Genomic DNA, 22,336 nt, shown 5'->3' on the forward strand with positions numbered 1-22,336 from the left:
TCCTGTTCCAAATTTTCTCCAGACATTTTTAGTTAAAAGCATATTATCCACATCTTAAACCATGTCATTCTCTTAATTTTTCTCTTTTCTATTCCCTCTCATTCACTTTCTTTTATCACTGACCCAGATTCCCCTACTCAATTTCCTGACAAAAAAGCAAGAAGAAACTCAGAGTTAGGGGAGACATAAGAAAGCAATCACCAGAAATCTGCTTAAACTGACCCTTAGGCGTGAAATACCTTCCTCCTCCAGTCTACCATGTGCCTTTACCTTTACCTTGCTCCTTTATATCACAACCCAAGACTCACCTCCTTCAGGAATCTTTCCCCATTAACTTTCCCCAATCCATTATCTCCTCTTGATTGTTTAGGCTATTTGTCCTCAATATTTGATTGCAAGCTTCTGGAGGGCAGGGACTATATCTATGTTCTAATACGTTCCTCAAGAAGATTGTTGTGGGGAGGGCTGGTGGAAGAATGGGGGCCACAGGCAAGACCAAAGAGAGCAGAAAATGACCAGACTGTCAGGGACTCCATGTTTGAGATTGGATGACCAGTGGCATCGGCGATAGGTCCTCAATACCAGCAGTTCCCCCCTTGCCCCCCCCTTCCTCCCCCACCAGCATGGAGAAAGGGAGTGGTTTCTGTCCTGTCATGGCTTCAAACCCACCCCAGTCCCAGTTCTGCTTCCAACCACTGCCCATTTCCAAGCATTCCTTGAACCACAAGCCTTCCCAACTCCACCAGTTTCACATTTGCAAGGGAAGGGGGCCCCAGACAGGCAGACATCAGAATAATGGCCATCCCTAGGCCTCTCATCCCCCAGCACCACTGCTAAGTCAAAGTTTGCTTCACTGTTGCCCTCACCAGAGTGTATATATGCTGCCCCAACTCCAAGTGCTCCTTTCCTCCAAGCTTCCAGGATTATGTCTGGAGATGGACCAGAATGGAGGAGACCATTGGGTAAATACAGATGAGCCTCCCTTGTGGCTATGGTGAGTTCCCCTGAGGCCATGGCTGACCTCTGTTTGTTATCAGGAAGGCCCCCTCAGACTTGTGAGAAATCCTAAGGGGACATTAATAGCAACCCTTCTCTATAGGGAGTGGGCAAATACCATCTTTGTCCATGGTTTAATTGGCCCTTCCTGTGGCCACTCAACAAAGACTTGCTGACTGTCATTTTTCTTTTTTTTTTAAACAGTACTTGGTAAGCTCTTATTATATGCCAAACACTGTACTTCAGGCTGGGATAGATAAAAGATAGGTTGGGCACAGTCCCTGCCCCAAATGGGGCTCACAGTCTAAATAAGAGAGAGAACAGGTTTTGAATTCCCATTTTTCAAATGAGGTAACTGAAGCACAGAGAAGTCAAATCACTTGCCCAAGGTCACTCAGCAGACTAGTAGAAAAGCCAGAATTAGAACCCAGATCCTCTGACTACCATGCCTGTGCTCTTTCGTTTAGGCTATGTGGCATCCTACTAGGCCATGTTACTTCTGAAGAACATTACTCCAGAGGCAAATTCTCCAGATATTTCAAAGTAGAATGGATCACATTCTCATACACTTCCTTATTGGCCAACTCGGCTCACAAGATTTTCCTTTTAGCTAAGACAAATCCCCAACAACAATGACAGATGTTCCTTGAGATGTTCCAGAGAAGCAGTGTGGCTCAGTGGAAAGAGCCCGGGCTTGGGAGTCAGAGGTCATGGGTTTGAATCCCGGCCCTGCCACTTGGCAGCTGTATGACTGTGGGCAAGTCACTTAACTTCTCTGTGCCTCAGTGACCTCATCTGTAAAATGGGGATTAAGACTGTGAGCCTCATGTGGGACAACCTGATTACCCTGTATCTACCCCAGCGCTTAGAACAATGCTCTGCACATAGTAAGCGCTTAACAAATACCACCATTATTATTGAGCCTGAATTCTCAGGACCAAAAACCTGCTCAGAGTAGTAGTGTTGGTCATCAGTGTATTTATTGAGTACCAACCGGGTCAATACATTGTACTCGGAGCTTGAGAAATGCAAACCAGAGAAGTGACATGTTTCCTACATACCAGAAGCTTACACTCTAATGGGGGAGGAATTGATTATGATGTTAGTGGCTTAATCAGAGCCATTTACAATCTCTCACCCCTCACAGTTATGTCTACAATGGGCCACAGAATGCAACGAGCCAGTAGGCAGACAGGAGTGTAAACAGACCTCTCTACTAGCATGCAAACCCCAATCATGGTCCCTTTTGCTGACTGACTGGCTGAAAGCTACAACTGGGAGTTGGGGAAGGGAATTTGAACCTAAGGAATTTCCCCAGACACTTTCCTCTGTGGCCCAGAAATGGCTTCCAGGGAACCCTGCTGAGTGAAACCATGGCCAGTGGCATCAGAGGGATGCTTATCAAGGGTACCCTGACCCTCTTTTCATAACCTTCAAGTGCACAGCCCAGAAGATTGGGCAAGAGCAAGATGAACCACAATACAAAAAGTCCCCAGGTTTCTAGAACAAATATCAATCAGGTCAGAGGACAGACCTTGTCCATAACTGCCCTTGGGCTAAAATGCTGTCTTCCACTGAACAGCATTGCACCATTTCAAAGATTTAACCCCCATTTTAATGCTCAAGTACTACACTAATCCTGGCTCCTCCACTTGTCTGCTGTGTGACCTTGGGCAAGTCACTTAACTTCTCTGGGCCTCAGTTACCTCATCTGTAAAATGGAGACTGAGAGAGTGAGCCCCACATGGACAAGGACTGTCCAACCCCATTTGCTTTTATGCACCCCAGTGCTTAATACAGTGCTCGGCACAAAGTAAGCACTTAACAAATACCATTATTTTTATTATTGTTATATAGCCACGATTGCCCTTGGAGTTGGTCAGAGTGAATGTACTGTTAAAGGGATCCTTGACCAGAGGAAGAAGTCACAGGTAATCTGGTATCTCTTTGGTTTCCTCCATAGGCAGACGGGCCTGGGTCTGAGGGTCTTTTGGAACAGTACATGGAAACCCAGGGCTTTTCGCAGTATGGCATGGAGTGGGTGGGAGGAGGGAGGCAGCTCATCTGCTGCGAGGGGCAACTCTGAGCAGGAAAGAGGTCAGGAGTAGGGAAACGGCCACAAGGAATTTACTGTGCAGGCAAATCTGCAGGCACAGAAAGCTGAGCACAAGGAAGGATGAACAAGTTTGGAGCTGGAAAGAAGGGGAACTATGAGCCCTGTGTCCAATCTGCTTTTTTATCATATCAACCCCAATGCTTAGTTTAGTGCTTGGACAGAGTAAGTGCTGAACAAATACCACAATCATTATTATTAATCAGGAAAGCAGCACCTGTAACAACTCTGCACACAGTAAGTGCTCAATAAATACCATTTATTGATTGATCGATTTTTGCCTGACTTCATCACTGTCTTCTTTGCATGGGTCTTCGGTACCATAGCCACCCTTCCAACTTGTTAAAACTTTTTCAATTGCCGATACCAACTGTTTAACCTCAAATGAAAAGAACCACCATATGACTTGTTCGATTCAAGGAATGACCATGATGATATAAATACCTTCTGTTATAAAAGAAAGGGACAATGCTCTTCTCTGTAAATTTGGGCCTTCCCCTACCCAAGTGAAGAATTGAGGAAATTCACTGGGCTATTCAGACCAATATCCAGTTTCAGAACATGGAAGATCATCAACAGCAATTAACTGATCCACACTTCTTTACTCTGCCTATGTAGGCATAATGAAAATGCCAAGATTAGGATGGTTGGAATCTGTGAGTTATGCGATAGGCCTTTCACTACACACTATTAATTCTGCAATAGTTTAATTCTCAGTAAACAGCAGGACATTTGGCCAGCATTTAGATGGGTAAAGCAAAGAAGAATTGACCAAGTATCTGATTGTTTCATTCCCGCTGAAAGTCGATCCATTCTCCTTGGGCAAATGTGATCTGATCGTCTTGGGATGGGACTGTCTTCAGCCCCTCTACCCAAGACTCTGTCACGGCACGGGGCCCGGAAGGTGAATTTCCAAATGAAACTCGCCAGGGGTTTGGTGCATTGCAGATCTTTCAGGGGGTTAGGTTTTGCACCAGGCACGAGGTTGGCCAACCGCCGCACATATGTTGTGGCTGCTCACCCTAAGGCCATGTTCAGGAGGGCAAAGCCAAGTGTAAACCCCTAGATAATGGCAGGGGAATTTCTTCCAGCTTAGTGGCAAAGGATCCCCCAGAGGCATGGCAGAGTCTCACATTCATTTGGGTTTCTGCAAATACAATCAATTCTCATTTTTCCTGAGTGGATTTCCGAGGCCTATTTTTAGCTCTCAACAGCTGTGAGCCTGCCTCCCCTCTGACCCTCCCTCGTGCTGCAGCACCTGCAGCCTGCCACCATGGCTCACTCCAGACTCCCCTGCTCCAGGGCCGCCTCTGTCTATCAGCTGGGAAAGGCCCAGAGCTCCCTTCTACCATCCTACTAAGCTGAGACCCAAACCACCTCTCACGATTTGCATTCTCATTTTTTTTATTATCTTTTCCACTCCCCCCTCCCTTGTCATAAATAATTAGCAGTAGACTGAAACACACCTCTCTCCCTCTCAGCCAGTTTTGAAACAGTCTTTAAATGCTCACATTGATTTCTGGGATACATACAGTACAGTCAGAGCAGGCCAGACCATCCCATGGCCTACCTAGAGCTCAGGATCTAAACAGGAGGAAGAATAGGTATTGAGTCCCCTTTTACAGGCAATGAGACCTCAAGAAGTGAAGTGACTTGCCCAAGGGTCCACAACAGGCAAATGATGGAGCCGGGATTAAAACCCAGGTCTCCTGACTCCCAGGCAAGTGCTCTTTCCAGTAGACCATGCTGCTTCTGAAAGAGCAGTGACAATAGTGGTTTGGTGAAGATGCCAATTCAAGTTTTCTTCTAAACAACAAATGAGAGAGAAGTTAGCAACCCATGCTTCTGCCACAGACATCCCTTAGAGATTGAATATAAATTGCAGCTAAAGCAATGGGGTTATAGGTTGCAATATCTCCTTTTCTTTTCCCCTTTACATTGTAAGTGTCAAAACAGGAGCAGATGCTGTGCTGGTTCAATGAATCCAGCCCATTTTCAAGTCTGAAATATTCCATCTAATTTAAAAATATGTTTTTAATAAACTCACTATTAAAATAAATTCAATTATTGGCTGCTGAAATAAATGGCCAACCACTGAGAAAGATAACAAGCCCATTCAGAGCGAATAAAAGTGACAGACTAGAGAGGGATCGAGATTAATGTAGAAAAATGTGATACGGTAATTTCATAAATCCTTAAAGGCGCATTCGGTTTTGGTCACCTGTCAATGAGAAAAATGGAGCAGTAGAAGAAAATGGACAGAGAAGGACAACTCAAGGGTTTGCAGGTAAGAGGAAGAGGCTTGCGATAGGACAGTTTAATATTAAATATCCATCATTTAGAAAAGAGTTACTAGGGTTTCGTAGAGTTTATAAGAAAAGAGATTGATTTAAATTGCCTGGAGGTAATTTAATGATACTTAGAACTTTTTCATTGTAATAGTGATTCAACACAGCAACAAGAAACTATTTTTCATCATTTGAAGAGGATGATGTTGAGCTCATCACCAAGATGAGTTCAACTAGACTGTAGCTGTAAGGTCCTTGTAGGCAAGGAACATGTCCACCAACTGTGTTCTATTATACTCTCCCAAGTGCTTAGTACAGTGCTCTGCATACAAGAAGTACTCAATAACTATGACTGATGTTTGATTGAACAGACAACCCATTTGTCCTGGATGGTTAGGTAGTTACCTGCCTGGAGGCGGGACTTGGCCTAAATAATACTTTGAGATCCCTTCCAGCTCAGTGATTCTTTAACAAATTCCCCAAGAAACGCAACTAGTCACTGCCATAAACCTCTTTCCATAATTTAAGAGAAAGAAGAGGCCTTGTTTAAAGAAGGATTCAAAAGCAATTTTCAATAGAGGCTATCACTATTACTTTGCAGTAGTGTTCATATATAATGCCACTGGGGATTATTCAATCTATTACTTTTGGAAGTGTTTCTCGCTAAGAATTCCATCTTGAATTGTTCAAGGACTGGATTCACTGGTGATATTAACTCAGCTAAATATTATAAATGCTGTCAATTCTCATCTTCTACACTTTTAATCAATCAATGGTATTTATGGAGTGCTTACTATGTGCAGAGCACTGTATTAAGCACTTGGGTGAGTACAACAGAATTAGCAGACACAGGCCCTGCCCATAATGACTTTACTATCTAGAGGGGGAGACAGACATTAATATAAGTAATTGATAACATACAATTTAAAGATATGTATGTAAGTGTGTTACCATAAACTGATGCCTATAGAGGAATATTTACCCTACCCTGTCTTGTCTTATGCTGTCGAGTCGTTTCTGACCCATAACGACACCATGGACACATCTCTCCAAGAATGCCCCACCTCCATCTGCAGTTATTCTGGTAGGGTAATCGGAGAGGTTTTTTGGTAAAAACGTGAAAGTTGTGTTCTTATTCTATGCAGTAAACTTGAGTCTCTGCCCTCGACTCTCTCCCATGCCATTTCTGCCCAGCACAGGAGAATTTTGACTTGCAGCAGATTGCCTTCTACTCATGAGCCACTGCTTGACACTCCCTCCCGAAACAGATACTGGTAGAGTACTGGAAACGCCCTAGGTGCGATCCTGAAAGGGGACCCTACTCTGCAGGTTTTAGAAAATTGAGTGAATTGTGGAAATTTGACTATTTGAATCATCCAGTATTCTTGGAAGTGGGATCAAAAATCAGCCCGACCTTTCGCAGCAATGTCTTTGTTTTAAGGCTTTTGCAGTAATTATGATCAGTGAACAATAACACTGGAAGTTCTATTTTAAAAGTAGCAAGTGTCAGAAAAAACAAACGTAAATGCAACTGATTATAGCAAACTTCCCAGCTAGTGAAAGTCATTTCTACCTGTTGGGATTAACTAACTAAACTCCTTGAGAGCAGGGACCATTTCTATTTTACTCTCCCAAGTACTTCATAGAGTGCTCTGCACAGAGTCAGCACTCAATAAACACTACTGATTGACTCACAGCAGGTGTGATCATCTACCACCCTTTCAATTAAAGGAAAAAACACCAATGACATTCTGATAGCTCGAGGGAATATTCACATTCCAAAAGGGGACATCAGCCCCTTCTTCAAACCCAAGACGTTGTTTTAGAAAGAAATCTAGACAAAGGCAATGAGCTTGTAATTTATATTTTATTTTGCACAAGCTTGCATATATACTGCACATACATTCAGTTTAAGAGAAGATGGAAGGCACACAAGGCAATTGAACTACTGTATCCTTTAAGTGGTACAAAGCAAAAAGGTAAAAGTCTGGAGAGTATACAAAAGCTTAAAACACACAAAATAAAACCCCTCCCCCCCTTCCCAACAAATTGTTTTTCTGTTTTAAAATTTAGTAGCTGCCAAGCTAAATTTTAACTTGTACTTTAAAATCAATTGTCTACTGCACCTTTTTTTTTTAATATGAACAGGGAGTCTCATTGTTTTATCATCTCATCAATTAATATTACAGTACATCCTTGGTAATACAAAATTGTACACCTTCATCAAATAAATTAGGATAAATTAAACCAATAAATTATGCAAAGTCTTCAGAACAATAGACAACAACAAAAAAAAATCCACAGTTGAAATTGCCTCTAGCTAAAAAAAAATCAAAAAATTGACTTTATCAATTCCGTTATTGTACTATTTTCAAATTAAAAGGTCTTTATTACAAAAAAAGAGCTTAATGCTATTTACAACATATTGCTAAATAATATAAAGGCAGTGTTTTGTCACGTTCTGTAACTATATACACATGAGTAATGGCTGGGACAATATCAATATAATCCTTAACCTTTGACTTCTCCAAGTAGCATGTTTTTTTTTAAAAATGCTTATTCCTGATTTCCTGGTGCTAATGCTCACTTGTACAATGCTTCTGTTTTTTCTTAAGTGGCATACTTCTTCATGCGCTTGAAAAACACAGAAAGGGGGGTTCTTTACTGAAGAGGTAAGCTCACGGTTCCTTCTGTTTGCTTCTACCAGCCATAGTCCAAATTTTTGTACATTTTGTTGGTGACAAATTTGAGAGAAGTAATTGTGGCTCTGTTGAAAGAGACTGGAAAAGTTTATAATGCCACTGCATTTTGTCACTCAGGACAAACGATATTTCTGAGAAGGTACAAAGGCTAAATACCAGTTTTCATCCCAACTCTAAAGATGAGCATTTTTAGCTTCAGTTTATAGATGGTTTACAACCAACAGTTCTACAGAAAACAAAATTGCATTTCCTTCAACATAACATTTAAGTGCAATACAGTAACTGCTTACTCATATAAACCAGTTACATTCTTTAAGGGGAGCTTTTTAAAAACAATGCTTCATGAAATCTTCAAACACATAGTTGGTACCAGAAGGAAACATCTGCACTATTAACACCAATGGATACTATATAATACACATGGCAAATAGTTTTTGCTTTTACTTCTCATGTACAGTGCTTATTTTGGGGTGCTGTAAACCTCTTTTGATTTATGTATTTGTCAATGCTGCTGGTGAAAATCCTATTTTTAAAGCCACAAAATCTTCACCTTTATCTCTTATTTAATATTAACCTGTGAAAGAAACCTTTTTGTACTTATTAAATGACTTCACATACATAGAAAAAAATTCTATAATTTTACAGAAACCATATCACCCTTGCCCTTGACATCTGATGAAAGAGACTTATCTTTTAAATGTAGAGCTGGATTTTCAAGAATGCTTTCAACTATCTATACAGTTACTGAAGTGTTTCTAATAAATTCAACAGATGTTTTTAGAATGTAGTTATTAAAATCTCATGTCTTACGCAAGAATTGCCGCAAGGTTGAATATTTACATTGCTTTATAAAAGTTCCCCTCTCTTTTGTGGTTTGTTTTGTTTTGTTTTGTTTGTTTTTTAAAGATATTCACCCACATCCCTGGTACAGTAACAAAGATTCTGCAAACTTAAAACACTTTAATTAAATAATACTCAGAGGCACAAAGCAAACCTCAGGAATAGATGGGTGAACATTTCCTTAATTACTACATTCTAACATCTTTGATGGGTTTACCATTGAATGTGAAACGTTCTCATTAAACAACCAGAGATACAGTAAGAATTAAATGTTTTGAAATTGCAAATAGAACATTCTTTTCACAAAACATAACAAATGTCTAAAATAGGTTCATAAATCTAGATAGGAAATAGGTAAGCTTTCCACTTCACACGCATATATATTTTATGTGAGTATATATGTGTATGATTATACACACACATATATATATAGCACAATGTATGAAATATTGCTTCTATACTACTTTTCATTAGGCTAAGAAAACACAAGATTTGCACCACAGTTACAAAAAATTGGCTTCTACAAGAATTTTCAAAACTTGAATGCTGCTCAAACAATTGAGGAAAAAATAATTTGCGTTATCAAACTGTTCTAAAAATTCTCTTCTTCAAAAACGTATTCTCCCGCTTTGTTTTAAAAAGACACAAAATATGCATAGCTATCAACAGCCAGAAAAAAAATCTAGTGTTTATTGCAGCTGTAGTAATTGGAAATAAATTTTAAAAGATGAATTGAAAGCCACAGAAGGCACAAGAACAATTGTACTTGTGGGGAAAAAACTGGTATTTTGAAGGATTTTTTTTTAATATCCTTCCGCTGGTGCATTTAAGGTCTAGGCACAGACTATAACCTCAAGAGTGTGTGCAGAAATAAATGTAAACTAGCAGAAAATGAATGGCAATATGGGATATCAACATGAACTTCCAACTCCTTTCCTTCTGTAAACTTTCCCTCCCTCAATCATTACGGATTTGGCCTAACTGGGTCATCAGCCTTATTTTAGTGAGATATCTAGGGTATTATTTGAAAGACGTTGATTTTCCCTTTCTTTTCAGTTAGAGTTTTGATGGACATTTTGTAAATGTCTAGGAGCTACCAGACAATATAGGTTGTCTTGGGTAGAAATCACCCAAACTGAAGTCATCACAATAACTTTTCACAACAAAGAACTGAGATATTTTCTCATGGTGAAATTTCATCATTTCTATTCCTCCCTGAATTTTGCAAGCATATTATTTATAAATCTGTGGATGTAACAACATCTAGTTTTGAGCATCTGATTTCCCTTTTTTAGGTTCAGGTGGGCAGGAAAAGACAAGACCCTAACCATATACAGTGAAGTCATAGTTGTAGCATCACAGATCAGGAAAGTATGTAGTAATATAACCACCTAATATGAGTAAAGTATGGCTTTGCTTTTTAGTATCCTAGGTGGCAATTCAATTTTTTTGTGTTGCAATGACATTTCACCAGCAGAGAACTAACTGTATGGTAATAGACATTTTATCCATTTTTTCCTGCGTAAAACCAATCCCCCACCCCTACACACAAAATCATGTGTGGCCATGTTTTTTAATCTTTTCACTTGGAGCTGGCTACATTTTATACCTCTTAAATGAAATGGTCACCAAATTATAACCATTTTTTTTTTAAATTGCATCTACTGTCTCTGTGTTTGTATGCTAAGGGAGCTTAAGATAGTGAAGATTTGTTTTGCGTTTGATGCATAGTGACACTCTTGGCACTTCTTACCATGCTATTGTCTGTTTTGTCTATGCTCCATAGATACTGCCAGGGCTTGAAAATAATGACAGGGCATCATAGGAATTGTGCTGTTAAATTTGAAGTCAGCAGGTTTTTAAGGCTTTGTGCTGACAATAATTGCTTTCATACATTTCTGTCCATCAGCAGTATTGGTAAATGAAGTGAAATTGCAGTGATCAGGTCAGCTATTTAGTCACATGGGTAAACTTTCACTCTCCAAAGTCAAATGCAATCAACAAAAGTTAAAGAAACACAATATTTATGTTCTCTATGGCCTAAACATTTTGTAATTAATTCTTTTTGGAATTTATATCAAATGACTTAAAAGAAGTCAGGAGGGGAGGGAGAATGAAGTAAACACTACTAAAGCAGACAATAAATTCTTACTGCATCTGCACAAAAGAAGTCAAAGAAAACAATATGAATGCCTTGGTATATAAAAAAACACCCAAATATTGGACACTATACACTTTACGAACTCTGAAAAAAAAAATTGAGAGCCACTGAAGAAAGCACAAAAAAACTAGCAGCTAGCTTTCTTACATTATGCTGAAATAGTGTCTTTCAGGTTTTTTTTTCCAAACTTTTCTATACTGTACACTCTACTCATATTTTGGTCAACACTAGCTTCTGCTTTAGAAGAGACTGTAGCATTCAGATCACTTGCTTCTTGCTGCACTGACAATCCAGTGGAAATTTAATTAGACTGCCTGCTCTTTGCATCTCCAACAGAATCGGGGGAATTTTTTTCTGTTTATTAATTATTATGAAAATAGGTCATTCTTGAATACTTTCAAAGAAGCAATGACTAATCCAACTTAACCAATATAAATAAGCTTTCACTGCAACCAGGTATTGCAGATTTTTTTCTTCTTTCTGTAAAAAGTGAATCTGAAAATTGAATCTTAGAGCCAAATACTAAATATTGATCATAGAAACCAATCTTTTTATGCTTAAAAACAAGGTCACACAGAGAATAAGTTTGAAACTTCTATGCCAGTTGAAGTCTGAACCAAGATCAGGGCAAATAGAAAGTGATGGAAAAAGCAGAGTTTTACTCTGTGGAGAGTGAAATACTTTCTTTTAATAAGCTGACCATATTGTAAAATTAGGGTTAATGTCTAAAACATTGTGCATGAACAACCAGCCTCACCCTATAGGTAAGAATCAGTTTTGTGCAAAATTGCTTTGCCTCAACAAGAACTGCCATTTATATCACTAGTTTGGGGCATCATTCTATGTAGGAAAAGCTTGAAGTTTTGTTTCTCTGGTCTTCCAAGATATCACTTTTCGGAGCGAGTTGCTCAAATGCCATTTTTGAAAGATGAAAGGAAAATCAACATTATTAGTAAAAGGTAAAAATTTTCCAGGAAAAAAATCAAGCTTATGAAGTGGTTCCATAAAATTCAAACCTGCAGCAGTTAAAACACAATAGAAACTTCATTGTCTGTATAATTGTGCCATGACATTAGTCTCATGACAAAATGCCACTTTACAGCAAGCAATAAATTGGACAAGCATTTTAAACATAATGCCCTACCTTGCTAAAACAGGCCTTACACACTTCAAAATTCTTCTCCCTGAAAATTAACCCCATTTAGTCTCCAAATGTTAAGGGCCCTGGGCAAGAGTCAACTGAAGGCTGAAGTAAAACAACTATCCCCTTGAAACTTAGTCCTTCCCTGCCCCCTAATCCCCGCCCCCACACCAAAAAAAATAAAAGTCCATGAGGAATTACAGATTGATTTCATATACTTATCTATGCCTTTCAAACACAGGTATATGAAATGGAAATTTAGACACACGTAACTTGGGCATCCAAAGGGTACTGCTTGCTACTTTTCATACATTCAGAGTTGTTGAAATCTCTATTCGTGAAGAAGCTCTTGTAGGCAGTTTGGGGATTTGAAAATCTCAGGGACTTCACTATCCAGCTTACAGATGACCTTGTATATGGCCTTCTTCCAGGAAGGATCAACATCTTTGCCTGCGATAATGGCATTGAAAAACTCTCGTAACGTGATCTGAGCCACTTCCAGGAATCTCTCTGGAACCTGCTGATACAAGGAGACAATGGCATTAATAAAGTTTTCAGTTTCAAGTCTCCAGTTCTTCAAAGGAAACTGAGCTAAGTTCTTTCTTTCAGAAAGAGGCTTACATGGCACCTGCATTTTCTAAAAATGGCAGCCCTCTATTCTCTTATGTAAAGTTGTTATATATAGAACCATAGTAATACGTGTTGGATATCTTTGCAGAGTTTTAGCCACAGAATCGGGCTAAGGAAGTATCCATGTCTGTTGGAACAAAGAAATTGCAAGATAGAGAAAGAGGTGAAAAGAGCAACATAATTTATAGGATAATAATAAGTTAAGCACTTACTATATGCCAAGTACTGTCCAAACAGCTGGGGTAGCTACCTGATAACCAAGTCCCACATGGGGCTCACAGTCTAAGGAGAGAGGACAGGTATTGAATCCCGATTTTGCAGATAAGGGAACTGAAGCACAGAGAAGCTAAGTGATTTGCCCCAGGGCAAACAGCACAGCCAGGACTAGAAGCCAGGTCTTCTGACACCCAGGTTCGTGCTCTTACCACTATGCCACGCTGCACTAGGATATTGTTTGATTTTAAAGATGTGTTCAATCCTAGAGTAGCAAATAATCTGAATGACTCAATCAGATCAATTGATAATGACCTCAATTATCCAGATGTTGCAGGCCAAAAAGAATTTTCACTGGAAATACTTTCAAAGTTGAGGCCAAGCTGTATTTTGAGAGTGTGAACTCTCTGTTTACCTTGCTTGTGCAGGATGAGCATGGGAGCAAACACTGACTGGGGATGTGTATTCATGGTCATGTCTTTTCCTCTCAGCACCAGGGCATGAGAAAAAGTGCACTACTGTATTTTCAAGGAGACAATGTGCAAGAATGGTAGGAATTCTCAGGGTTACCCTCACACTCATGGATATTATCTCCCCATCAGCAGCACTGTCTGTTGGTCTACCAACTGGGTGTCACCCTCATTATGAAAAAAATGGAAAGAAATCTCTTCTCTCCACCTCTATTCCTAAATAGTCCTATCCAAGTTTGAAATAACATCCCATCCTGGCTTGAGATGATAACTTTTAAAATAAAATCATTCACTAGAAGGGCAGCTTTGTCCATTCAGAGTAAGTGGATGCACCATTAGCTTCTATGGCCAGTCATTTCCATTCATTTATAAAGAATCAAATGACTCTTCTGAGTGGTGAGAGGCCGAGCCAGCTGTGTGGCTCACCTGTGGGAAAGGGGGCACCCAAGGAGGAAGTACCTACGACGTCTCCCTGGAAGAAGCGATTATACATTTTTCTGTGAGCTGATCCTTCAACAGAACCCCTGCGACAGCAACAGTCTTCAAAATATCTCAGTACCCCATGGTGGCTTTTGAGAAAAATGCCATTTCTTGCAGGTGATTGAACTTAATTTTCCTCTAAGCTTTGGAATGCTTCCATATCTGTTGTGTACATATGTGGGTAAGGAACGGGTGACAGATCTTCCTATTCACTTTTTAATGACTTAAAAAAAATACCATTAAACTACCATTTTGAAAACTTTCCCCCCTGATAATCCTTCCCATTTTATCAAATAGGCACTATTGAGAGGAAGAATCTGACTGGAGAATAGTTAGGCTGTGCAACTATCCACTATAACTGCCTGGATTGGGAGTCATTAGCCAAATGTTACAAAAACATAACCAAAGGCATTTATTAAAATAAACATTTAAAGAAGGGTGGTCATACCAGACAGCAACAGTCAAGCTCAGAAGATATTTGCCCCTCAGCTTTACACATACAATCAGCCAGAGGCAGGGGAATGCTAGGAAAAAACTGACCGCATTTTTTGTGGGATGTTGGCATCTTCTGCTACTTCGCAAGGTGCTTGTTAGCACCTGATGCTTTAATAACTAGTATTTACTGATGAAGAGAATTGTGAGTCATGGTAGAATCATCTGCCATTTTGAAAGCTTCCTGAAAGGGCTATTGCTGTGCCTACTGTGGTAGGGAAAAACCCACAGAGGGTCTTGGAACTTTGAGTACAGGGGTAGGGTAGTTGTTTTCTTGGGAAGATTCTTTACGGCCTCAGGGGTCAGAAGCTGCAAATCCTTCTGCTGTCAAAGGCCCCTGCTTGCGAAGTCACTCAAAGTCCAAAGGACCAGAGAATGCTGCCTGATCATCTTTTACTGCACTTCTTTACACTAACGGCCTAGACATCATGAAAAAATATCACAGAAAATCCCTCAGTGACGAATAAACCCTCATCCAGAATGCTTTTAATAGAACCCAGTAATCTGTAGAATGAACCCCAGAGATTGCCTCAGCATCAGGTGGCCACAGTCAATCAAAGCACCTGCTGCAAGACAATGTGGTCCCCTGGGAAGGCTATGGCCAATATCTTTCCCCTCCACCCCCCACCCCCAGACACACTCTGTGATGTCTACAGAGAAATGGCTGGGTGGCTCAATAAATCAGGGGAGAAATGAAGGGCTTCACACCTCTTTGAGATGGGGGTTTTGAGAGGTCAGAGGGTGCCTTGATTAGTCTGGGGTGCCTAACAAAGTCTTGATTTGCTTTAAGGACATTGACTTTACTCATTACTCATCTCTAGGTTATTTTAGGTGATTTACAGGAGGCTTTTGAGAGACGGTGTCCCTGGCCTCATCCAGTTTCACTAGAAGAAAACTGTCATTGCCATTTCTTCTCCAGCAAGCCAAGTGTACCTATAAGCCCCATGCTGTTGGAAATATGGGCAGGGTGGGCAAAAATCAAAGTATTTCAAGTCTGATCCATCAGCAGCTGCCTGGTACATTATTGGGTGGGTAGATTTTCACAGGGGGGTGGGGGAGGAATGGGAAGGGGAGTAGGGAGGGAGAGAGCCTGTGGAGCAGTCTTTTTTGTTTCTCCTCCTCCTCCTCTTCTCAGTTGCTTTACCTTCAAGGATGATTTGTTTTATTAAACTGACTGTCCCCAGCCTCTGCAGTACATAATAAAAGCCTGACATAGCAGGCTGCCTGCCTTCTGTGTCCTGCAGATACTCATCATAAGTGTCAGGACATACCAAGGTTAGCGGTCACTGGAAGTGCGCTCACTGGCCCAAGCCTTGCCAAACACACTTGGCAGCTGAATGAATGTCACAGAGAATAGAAGGGGAATTACAAAGGTTAAAAAGAAGACAGCCTCTCCTATTTTCCTCAGATATCGAGGCAGATTTTTCACACTTGAAGATAAGCTTATTCACAGAATTCTAGGAGAACCTAAATCTTTCTCCCGTCCAGTCCTCTGCCTGTTTACCTACCACCCTCTACTAATCCCCTTTTTAAATTACTATGGGCCTCATTTATTGAAATAATTTCCACTTAAAGAAAGGCATGGGGGTCTCCTACCTTCTCCAACACCAAAGTTTTTAAACAGTTTATCAGTGATTTCACCTCATTAATACTACTACTGGTGGTTTTCCTTCCACTTAATCTACTAAACTTAAAAAAAAACAACCCGCAAGTTCAACATGAAATCTAGAAAGGAGAGGGGACTGTGTGGACACAAGCAACTGGGTCAGGTTCCTGAAACAGGCAGGTCCCAGCTGATATCCTGAAGAATTAGTTTGTGTGTGAGTGTGTGGGGTTTTTTTCTTACTATAAAAGGGCAACAAAATGCTGACTGTAAGAAGACAATGTCAAGGAGAAAAGGGTATTGGTATTTTGGATACTCTTCACTGCTCGCCTTGGAGAGAGAGTTATTCTTGTCTCAAACCCTTTTGTCTGCATCTGCTGACTGCTTGCCTGTAGCCAGCAGCATACTTTAACTGTTTTGTCACCTCCTAACATCACATGCATCAGCTGTTGTGCTTTTGTTACGGGTATTGTAGACCTAATCCACTGTGGCTGTTCTACTGTGCAGTAAATAAAACAGAAACTGCTTCTCAGACAATTCTGCATGAATATTTCAGATGGCTTTTACAACTCTGATTCACAAAAAAAAACAAAACAAAACAAAAAATACCCTCAAAACAAAACCTCAACCTCAAAACTAGATTCTGAATCCTCCAGGCTAACTGCAGGAATGACTGGAGGATTTTACCTTAGTTGTATTTGGTGCTAAGAAAAATATGGAACTTCCTAAACTTTAATACATGTGTCCTTTCTTTCGGAAAAAAAAAAGAGATCACATTCCCCAGCACCGTCCAGTGAACCATGAAGATGCTGTCTCTCAAACCCTAAATGGGGCACCCTTCTCTGCCTCGTTTTGTTGCTAATCACATCTTCAAGTATGGGATGCTTTAAATTAATTCATGAAAATGTTATTCCCCACCAATCAGAAAAATCAACTTCAAAATGCAGTTGAGCCAAAGATCATTTCCAAAATGTTGAACCTTGCCTTGAATTAAAATGAAAAAATTCACTCACACTGTTACAAAAGCTAACTAACTGGCTTTGCTGAGCCATCCGAAAACAACAGCGACATATCTGAACTTCTGAAAAGTTATTTTCTGCAGATGATTTCCAAGAAGCTGTATAGGAGAATGACTTTCTGAATGTTCACTGAGTAATAATAATAAAAAAAGAGACCACAGAATGGGGGAAAAAAAATTAAAATCTTAGGAAGGAGACACACAGTTGAAGTACTTTACCGAGCATTCATTCACCCTGGTGTGCACATGATTCCTCTAAACAAACGCTTCTATCCCTGCTGTTTGTTAAGTAAATATTGATCAAGGAGAGACATATCTCCTGACAGCAATGGCACAAACTGGAGACTTGTACTGTAGGCAGAGTGGACTTAAATGGATAAACTCAGATGCTTTAGTAACTCCACATAGAGATTATCAGATGAAAAGACAAGAACAGATATGTTAGTGCCTCTTCTCTCTACTGTTGAATACAACCTTCTTTTTTTGTCCATACTCAACTCCCTCGTCGCTAGTAAAGAGATCTCTGCCCTTAAATGCATTTGTAAGCGAGAGCAGAGCCAATATGAAAAGGAACCAAAAGGTGACTTTACTCAGAGTTTTCAGTTCCAGCAGGGCCCACGTTTCTCCTATAAGAGAGTTCTGAGGTGACAAGGAATCTTCCGAGGAGGAAGATACAGCTCTGAAGATATTATAAAATGAAATCCTACAGCGATTTCTTTCCCCATAGGATCTTTTCCTACCTATTCCTACCTTCCTAAACATTTCCTACCTTCCTACATACATATGTGGGAAATGTTTCACTGCTTAGACGCTTGGGTTACACATCATTTTGTGAGAACTGAACAGAATGAATTTGCCTAAATATATTAGCAGAGTCAACAAGCCAAGAAAAGTTGAGATCCTTGCCTTTTGTTTCCTAAGTTTTAATTTTGTCAAGTTTCATTAACATGACTCAAATCTCTATTTCCTGCACTGTCAAAAGCTGAATGAAACTTTGCACTAAGTCAACACTTGTGCTTCCTCTGGGAAGGTCAGCTTTTAAAACCATCCTTGGAGAGATTAAGTCCTGTATAGGAAACCCACAGACTGCCATGGTCAAATTGCAATGTGTTATATTTAAAGTTAAAAACAAATTGCTTTTTAATTTTATTAACAACTCTGAATGACTAATCAAGATCATTGAAGCAGGATTCAAACAGCTGCCAAATGAATGTGAAGATTCTTCAGGGTCACAGTGCAACCTGAAGCTCTTATTAATTGCTCCTCGGACTGGCTTCAGGTACCAAAAATGATTTGATCCACCATTGTGTCGGTTCGGTTTCTTGCCTGTGAAGGTGGACTACATTCTAATACTGTGTTGTGTTACTAATAAGTTAAGAGTAAACAGACTTGTAGGAAGCAGCTATAGTTCAAGGCTATCCTTTAAAAAATAAATGTGTTTCATCAGTCTTAGCAAAAGAACACATGGCAATAACATGCTGTATCATTTTTTACAAAGCTTCGAAAGAACAATGTCCTGTTGAGCAAAATTCAGCAGCATTCTGTAAACATTAATTTAAGGAAATCAATAGACTCAGTGAGCTAAAGCCATATTGCAAGATAAACTGGCCAGAGTGCTACTTTGTCAAATAGATTTTAGTTTTCTCGGCTAGATAAAGACAGTTTCAAAATGGGGCAACGTGTTGCAACCAAGGTTTGAAAACTATGTGGCCTTCAAACAGTCTGCTTGTTCCTACTACAAAGCTGGATAAACATACTTTAAAAATGATAAGATTGGTCCAGGATTGATTTTGCGCTCAAATTTTATATAAAGTAGAATTCTTCGCCATCCCATTACAGGAGCGAAAAGAATCAAGCAGAGCAGAGCCACATACCAACGCGAGCGCTGGAATAGGGGTTAAATCACCTGGAGAGGTCGCCTGGCAGATTTGCCAAGTTGAGGCTTTAATGAAAAAAAAAATCTTTATTCATGGTGACCTGATGAGCAAAGAATCTTCACGTCAACACACAAAAGTCAAAATCTCTAACGGACTTGGGATCAGAGTTCCTCAGCTAGTGAAGGCTGCTCATGCTGCAAGATCAAGTTAAGGGGGAGGAGGGCTAAACACACACCGGAGGAGAGGGAGAAGGGGGGAAGAGGGGAGAGAGAAGGTGGGAAGAGGGGAGAGAGAAAGGGGGCAAAGGCTCTTCCTGCTGGATCATCCTTAAGGCAATCCCAGTCAGCCCTCGACCCAAAGACTCTCATGCCCGAAAGAAGGCAAAAATAGCCTCTGTTATCTCAAGGGTCTGGAAAGTCGACCCCCTAGACTCTGAGTGCGACTGATGTCAGGGAAGTTAACTGTGACTGAGAGGGACCAGTTAAAACAGCTTAATAAATTCACACACCATACCTGCTCCTACAACTTTTCAATGGTAGAGTACAGATTTGGAGATGGCACCTTTGGTAAGCTGGAACACAAAGTTTGTGCACTTAACATGGCCACTCCGGGGAATGGAGATTAAGAATCCAGTTATGAAAGGCTAAATTACATGGTGATTTAGGATACTGTTCTTCACACACATTTGCCTGGTCAGTCCGTCGGATGTTCGCTATGGGCTGGCCTGGTGACATCTTTCTACTTTCCACGCTCCCAACCATAATCAATCAATGGTATTTACTAAGCACTTATTGGGTGCAGAGCACTATGTACTGGGTTTTGGAGAGTATAGTGCAATAGAGTTGATAGACGCGATCCCTGCACAGCTAACTCTTTATATTACCTTGTTCTACTAACTTCCATTTGGCATTTACAATTCTTCCAGAGGAAAGGTCGCATCAATTGCGCTCTGTAATTGTCTGTTCAATACCTGGTCTTGACAATTGCTTGGAAAGGGGATGGAGAGTCTGGGAGAGTGGAAAAGCTATCACTCTTCTTTCCTTCTTCCCTCACTCTGTCAGATTTGAGACTCAAGAACGCGGGTGGGATTTCTTTATATTTTATACCACTTTCAAAGCCAGGGAGATGACTGAAATGTTTCGCCCACCCTGAAAATCTTTAGAACATTCGGAAGGTTGTGACTACTGAACTCTGACCAGCCTAGCAGAACAGTAAAAGAACATAAAAATTGTTCCTTTAGCTGTAAGGTGCTGTTACTCTTATTTTTATAACTCTCTTCAGTTTAAGCTCCTCTTCTAGACTGTAAACTCCTAGTGGGCAGTAAACATGCCTTCCAACTCCATTATATAATATTGTCTCAAGTGCTTAGAACAGTGCTCTGCACATGGAAAGTGCTCAATAAATAGCATTATTGATTTCTCATGTTCTGCTGTTTTTGTCAATTCAATCTTTTCTCGTGTGTCTGTCAGCTCCCTCTGTGCTTCTTATTCTTAGATTTAGTCTAGATCTGAATTTCATCCTTGTTCCTTTCTTCTTCAGTATACAATCACCTGCACACAGTAAGCAATCAATAAATAACATACATGAAGGGAGTGCACTTCTTTTAACACTCTCACTGTATCTCAGTGCTTCAGAAGAGAAAACCCTCACTGCTATATCATGTTTAATCATTTAATAATGCCATCCTTTCTGGTCCAGAACTGAGCAATGCCACTTGAACAGACAACACGAATCTTTCAGGCATTCTGTACCTATACTTGTGTGGGCTGGGATGCTTCCCTGGGTTGACCACAGACACACTCCATACTTTCTAATCAGAGTTTCAGGTCTGCCCTGTTAGAAGTCAGGATGAGATTTTTTTGGCTAGTATCCCCTTCTCCCCCCACCCCCTGCCAAGTGCTCATTACAATGCTCTGCATATAGTAGACACTCAGGAAATATAACTGACATTCATAAATTGTGATTTATCCTAGATTTAACATGGTTTGTGAGCCCCCCCAAGGGACAGGAACTGTGTCTAATTCCCACCTAATAATAATAATTATATTTATTAAGTGCTCACTGCATGCCAAGCAATGTACTAAGAGCTGGGGTAGATGCAGGGTATTCAGGTCAGACACATTCCTTGGCCCAATCAGGATTCACATTCTAAGTATGAATGTATTTTCTCCTGTGTATTCTCTCTCAGCACTTTGCACAGTGCTCTGCACACAGAAAGCATTTAATAATTACTATTAGTCCTAGTACTAGTAACATAGGAGGTGTTAACAGTATGCTCACGATCTGCCCAATACTTGAGAAATAAAAATAGGTGTTGCCGTGGTACCCTACTCACTTTGGGCTGTCTCATTTCACTTAAAGTAGAGCTGTGAATGATATTCTAGTTGTGACTCGAGGCCTGAAGCCTGGAAAAGTAGCTTCATACAGACAGCAAAGTTTCTACAGCGTGCTAAGATCCCAGCCCATGGTAATTTGTACAACCAGGTCTTCTTGAAAATCATGTTATCCCATAGGACAGCTAGGAAAAAGGTTTAGACCCCTAAAATTATATTTGTGAATGTTAAATGGACTACAAGTTCATTTTCTAAATCTCATTTAAGGTCATTTCAATAACCTTAAGTTATCTCCCACCATGGTCAATGTACTCAGAGGGTAAATATAGTTTACCATAAGGAGGAAGCCAAAAACCTGGCAACATGGGAATCTACCTATGATACACATATTTCACAACAGTCACAGTAAAATTAACTTGTTGTTCACCGAAAGCTTAAGTTAAAACAGGAAAAAGTTAGCATCGTAGACTCGTAGAAACCATTTAATGCACTGGGATTTATATGAAACTGGAATTCCTGGGATACAGACTCCTTTTACAGATACAAGTCTGGATCTTAATGAAATTTTAACCAAAAAGAATTTAAAGGCATTAATTTTGGCACAGCATTATAACTGCTTGGCCACTCAACCTAAACCTTCAACTGACCACCAAAATACACCTGCAGAGAGCAAGTTTTGTCAATGGAATGAGGCAACAGCCATAACCACTAATGTGGTACCAGCAAACAGATTACTACTGTTTAAACATTCAAGTTCAATACATCCAGCAGGTGTAATCCCTGGGTCCCAGGGTTCTTTAGCTGTAGTTTTAACGCTCTGGGAGGACTCAAATGGAGACCCAAGGGGTTCATCCAGAAATAATTGAGCTTCTGCATTTCCCCAGAGACTCCAGCATGAAATGCTTCTAAATTACCGGGAGCATCATTTTGGCCCCTTGAAAGCAAAATGCTTTCCCAAACGCCTGCATAATTTCACCCC

General features: G+C 40.2%; 1 protein-coding gene across 9 annotated transcripts in view; it reads right to left on the bottom strand.

Annotated features, from left to right (window-relative positions):
• Positions 1–7,245: 7,245 nt before the first annotated feature.
• PROX1 (prospero homeobox 1) overlaps positions 7,246–22,336 on the bottom strand; it is a 51,739-nt gene continuing 36,648 nt past the window's right edge. For 7 of the 9 annotated variants that reach the window (XM_029046965.2, XM_029046962.2, XM_029046961.2 and 4 more), the window contains one exon: positions 7,246–12,761. In XM_029046965.2, the coding sequence (XP_028902798.1) occupies positions 12,573–12,761 (189 nt within the window). In that variant the 3' untranslated portion in view covers positions 7,246–12,572. The remainder of the gene's footprint in view (positions 12,762–22,336) is intronic. The other 2 variants (XM_029046966.2, XM_029046968.2) reach the window with 1 other exon arrangement.

This window comes from Ornithorhynchus anatinus, chromosome 19 (assembly GCF_004115215.2).
Source record: "Ornithorhynchus anatinus isolate Pmale09 chromosome 19, mOrnAna1.pri.v4, whole genome shotgun sequence".
NCBI classification, from domain to species: domain Eukaryota; kingdom Metazoa; phylum Chordata; class Mammalia; order Monotremata; family Ornithorhynchidae; genus Ornithorhynchus; species Ornithorhynchus anatinus.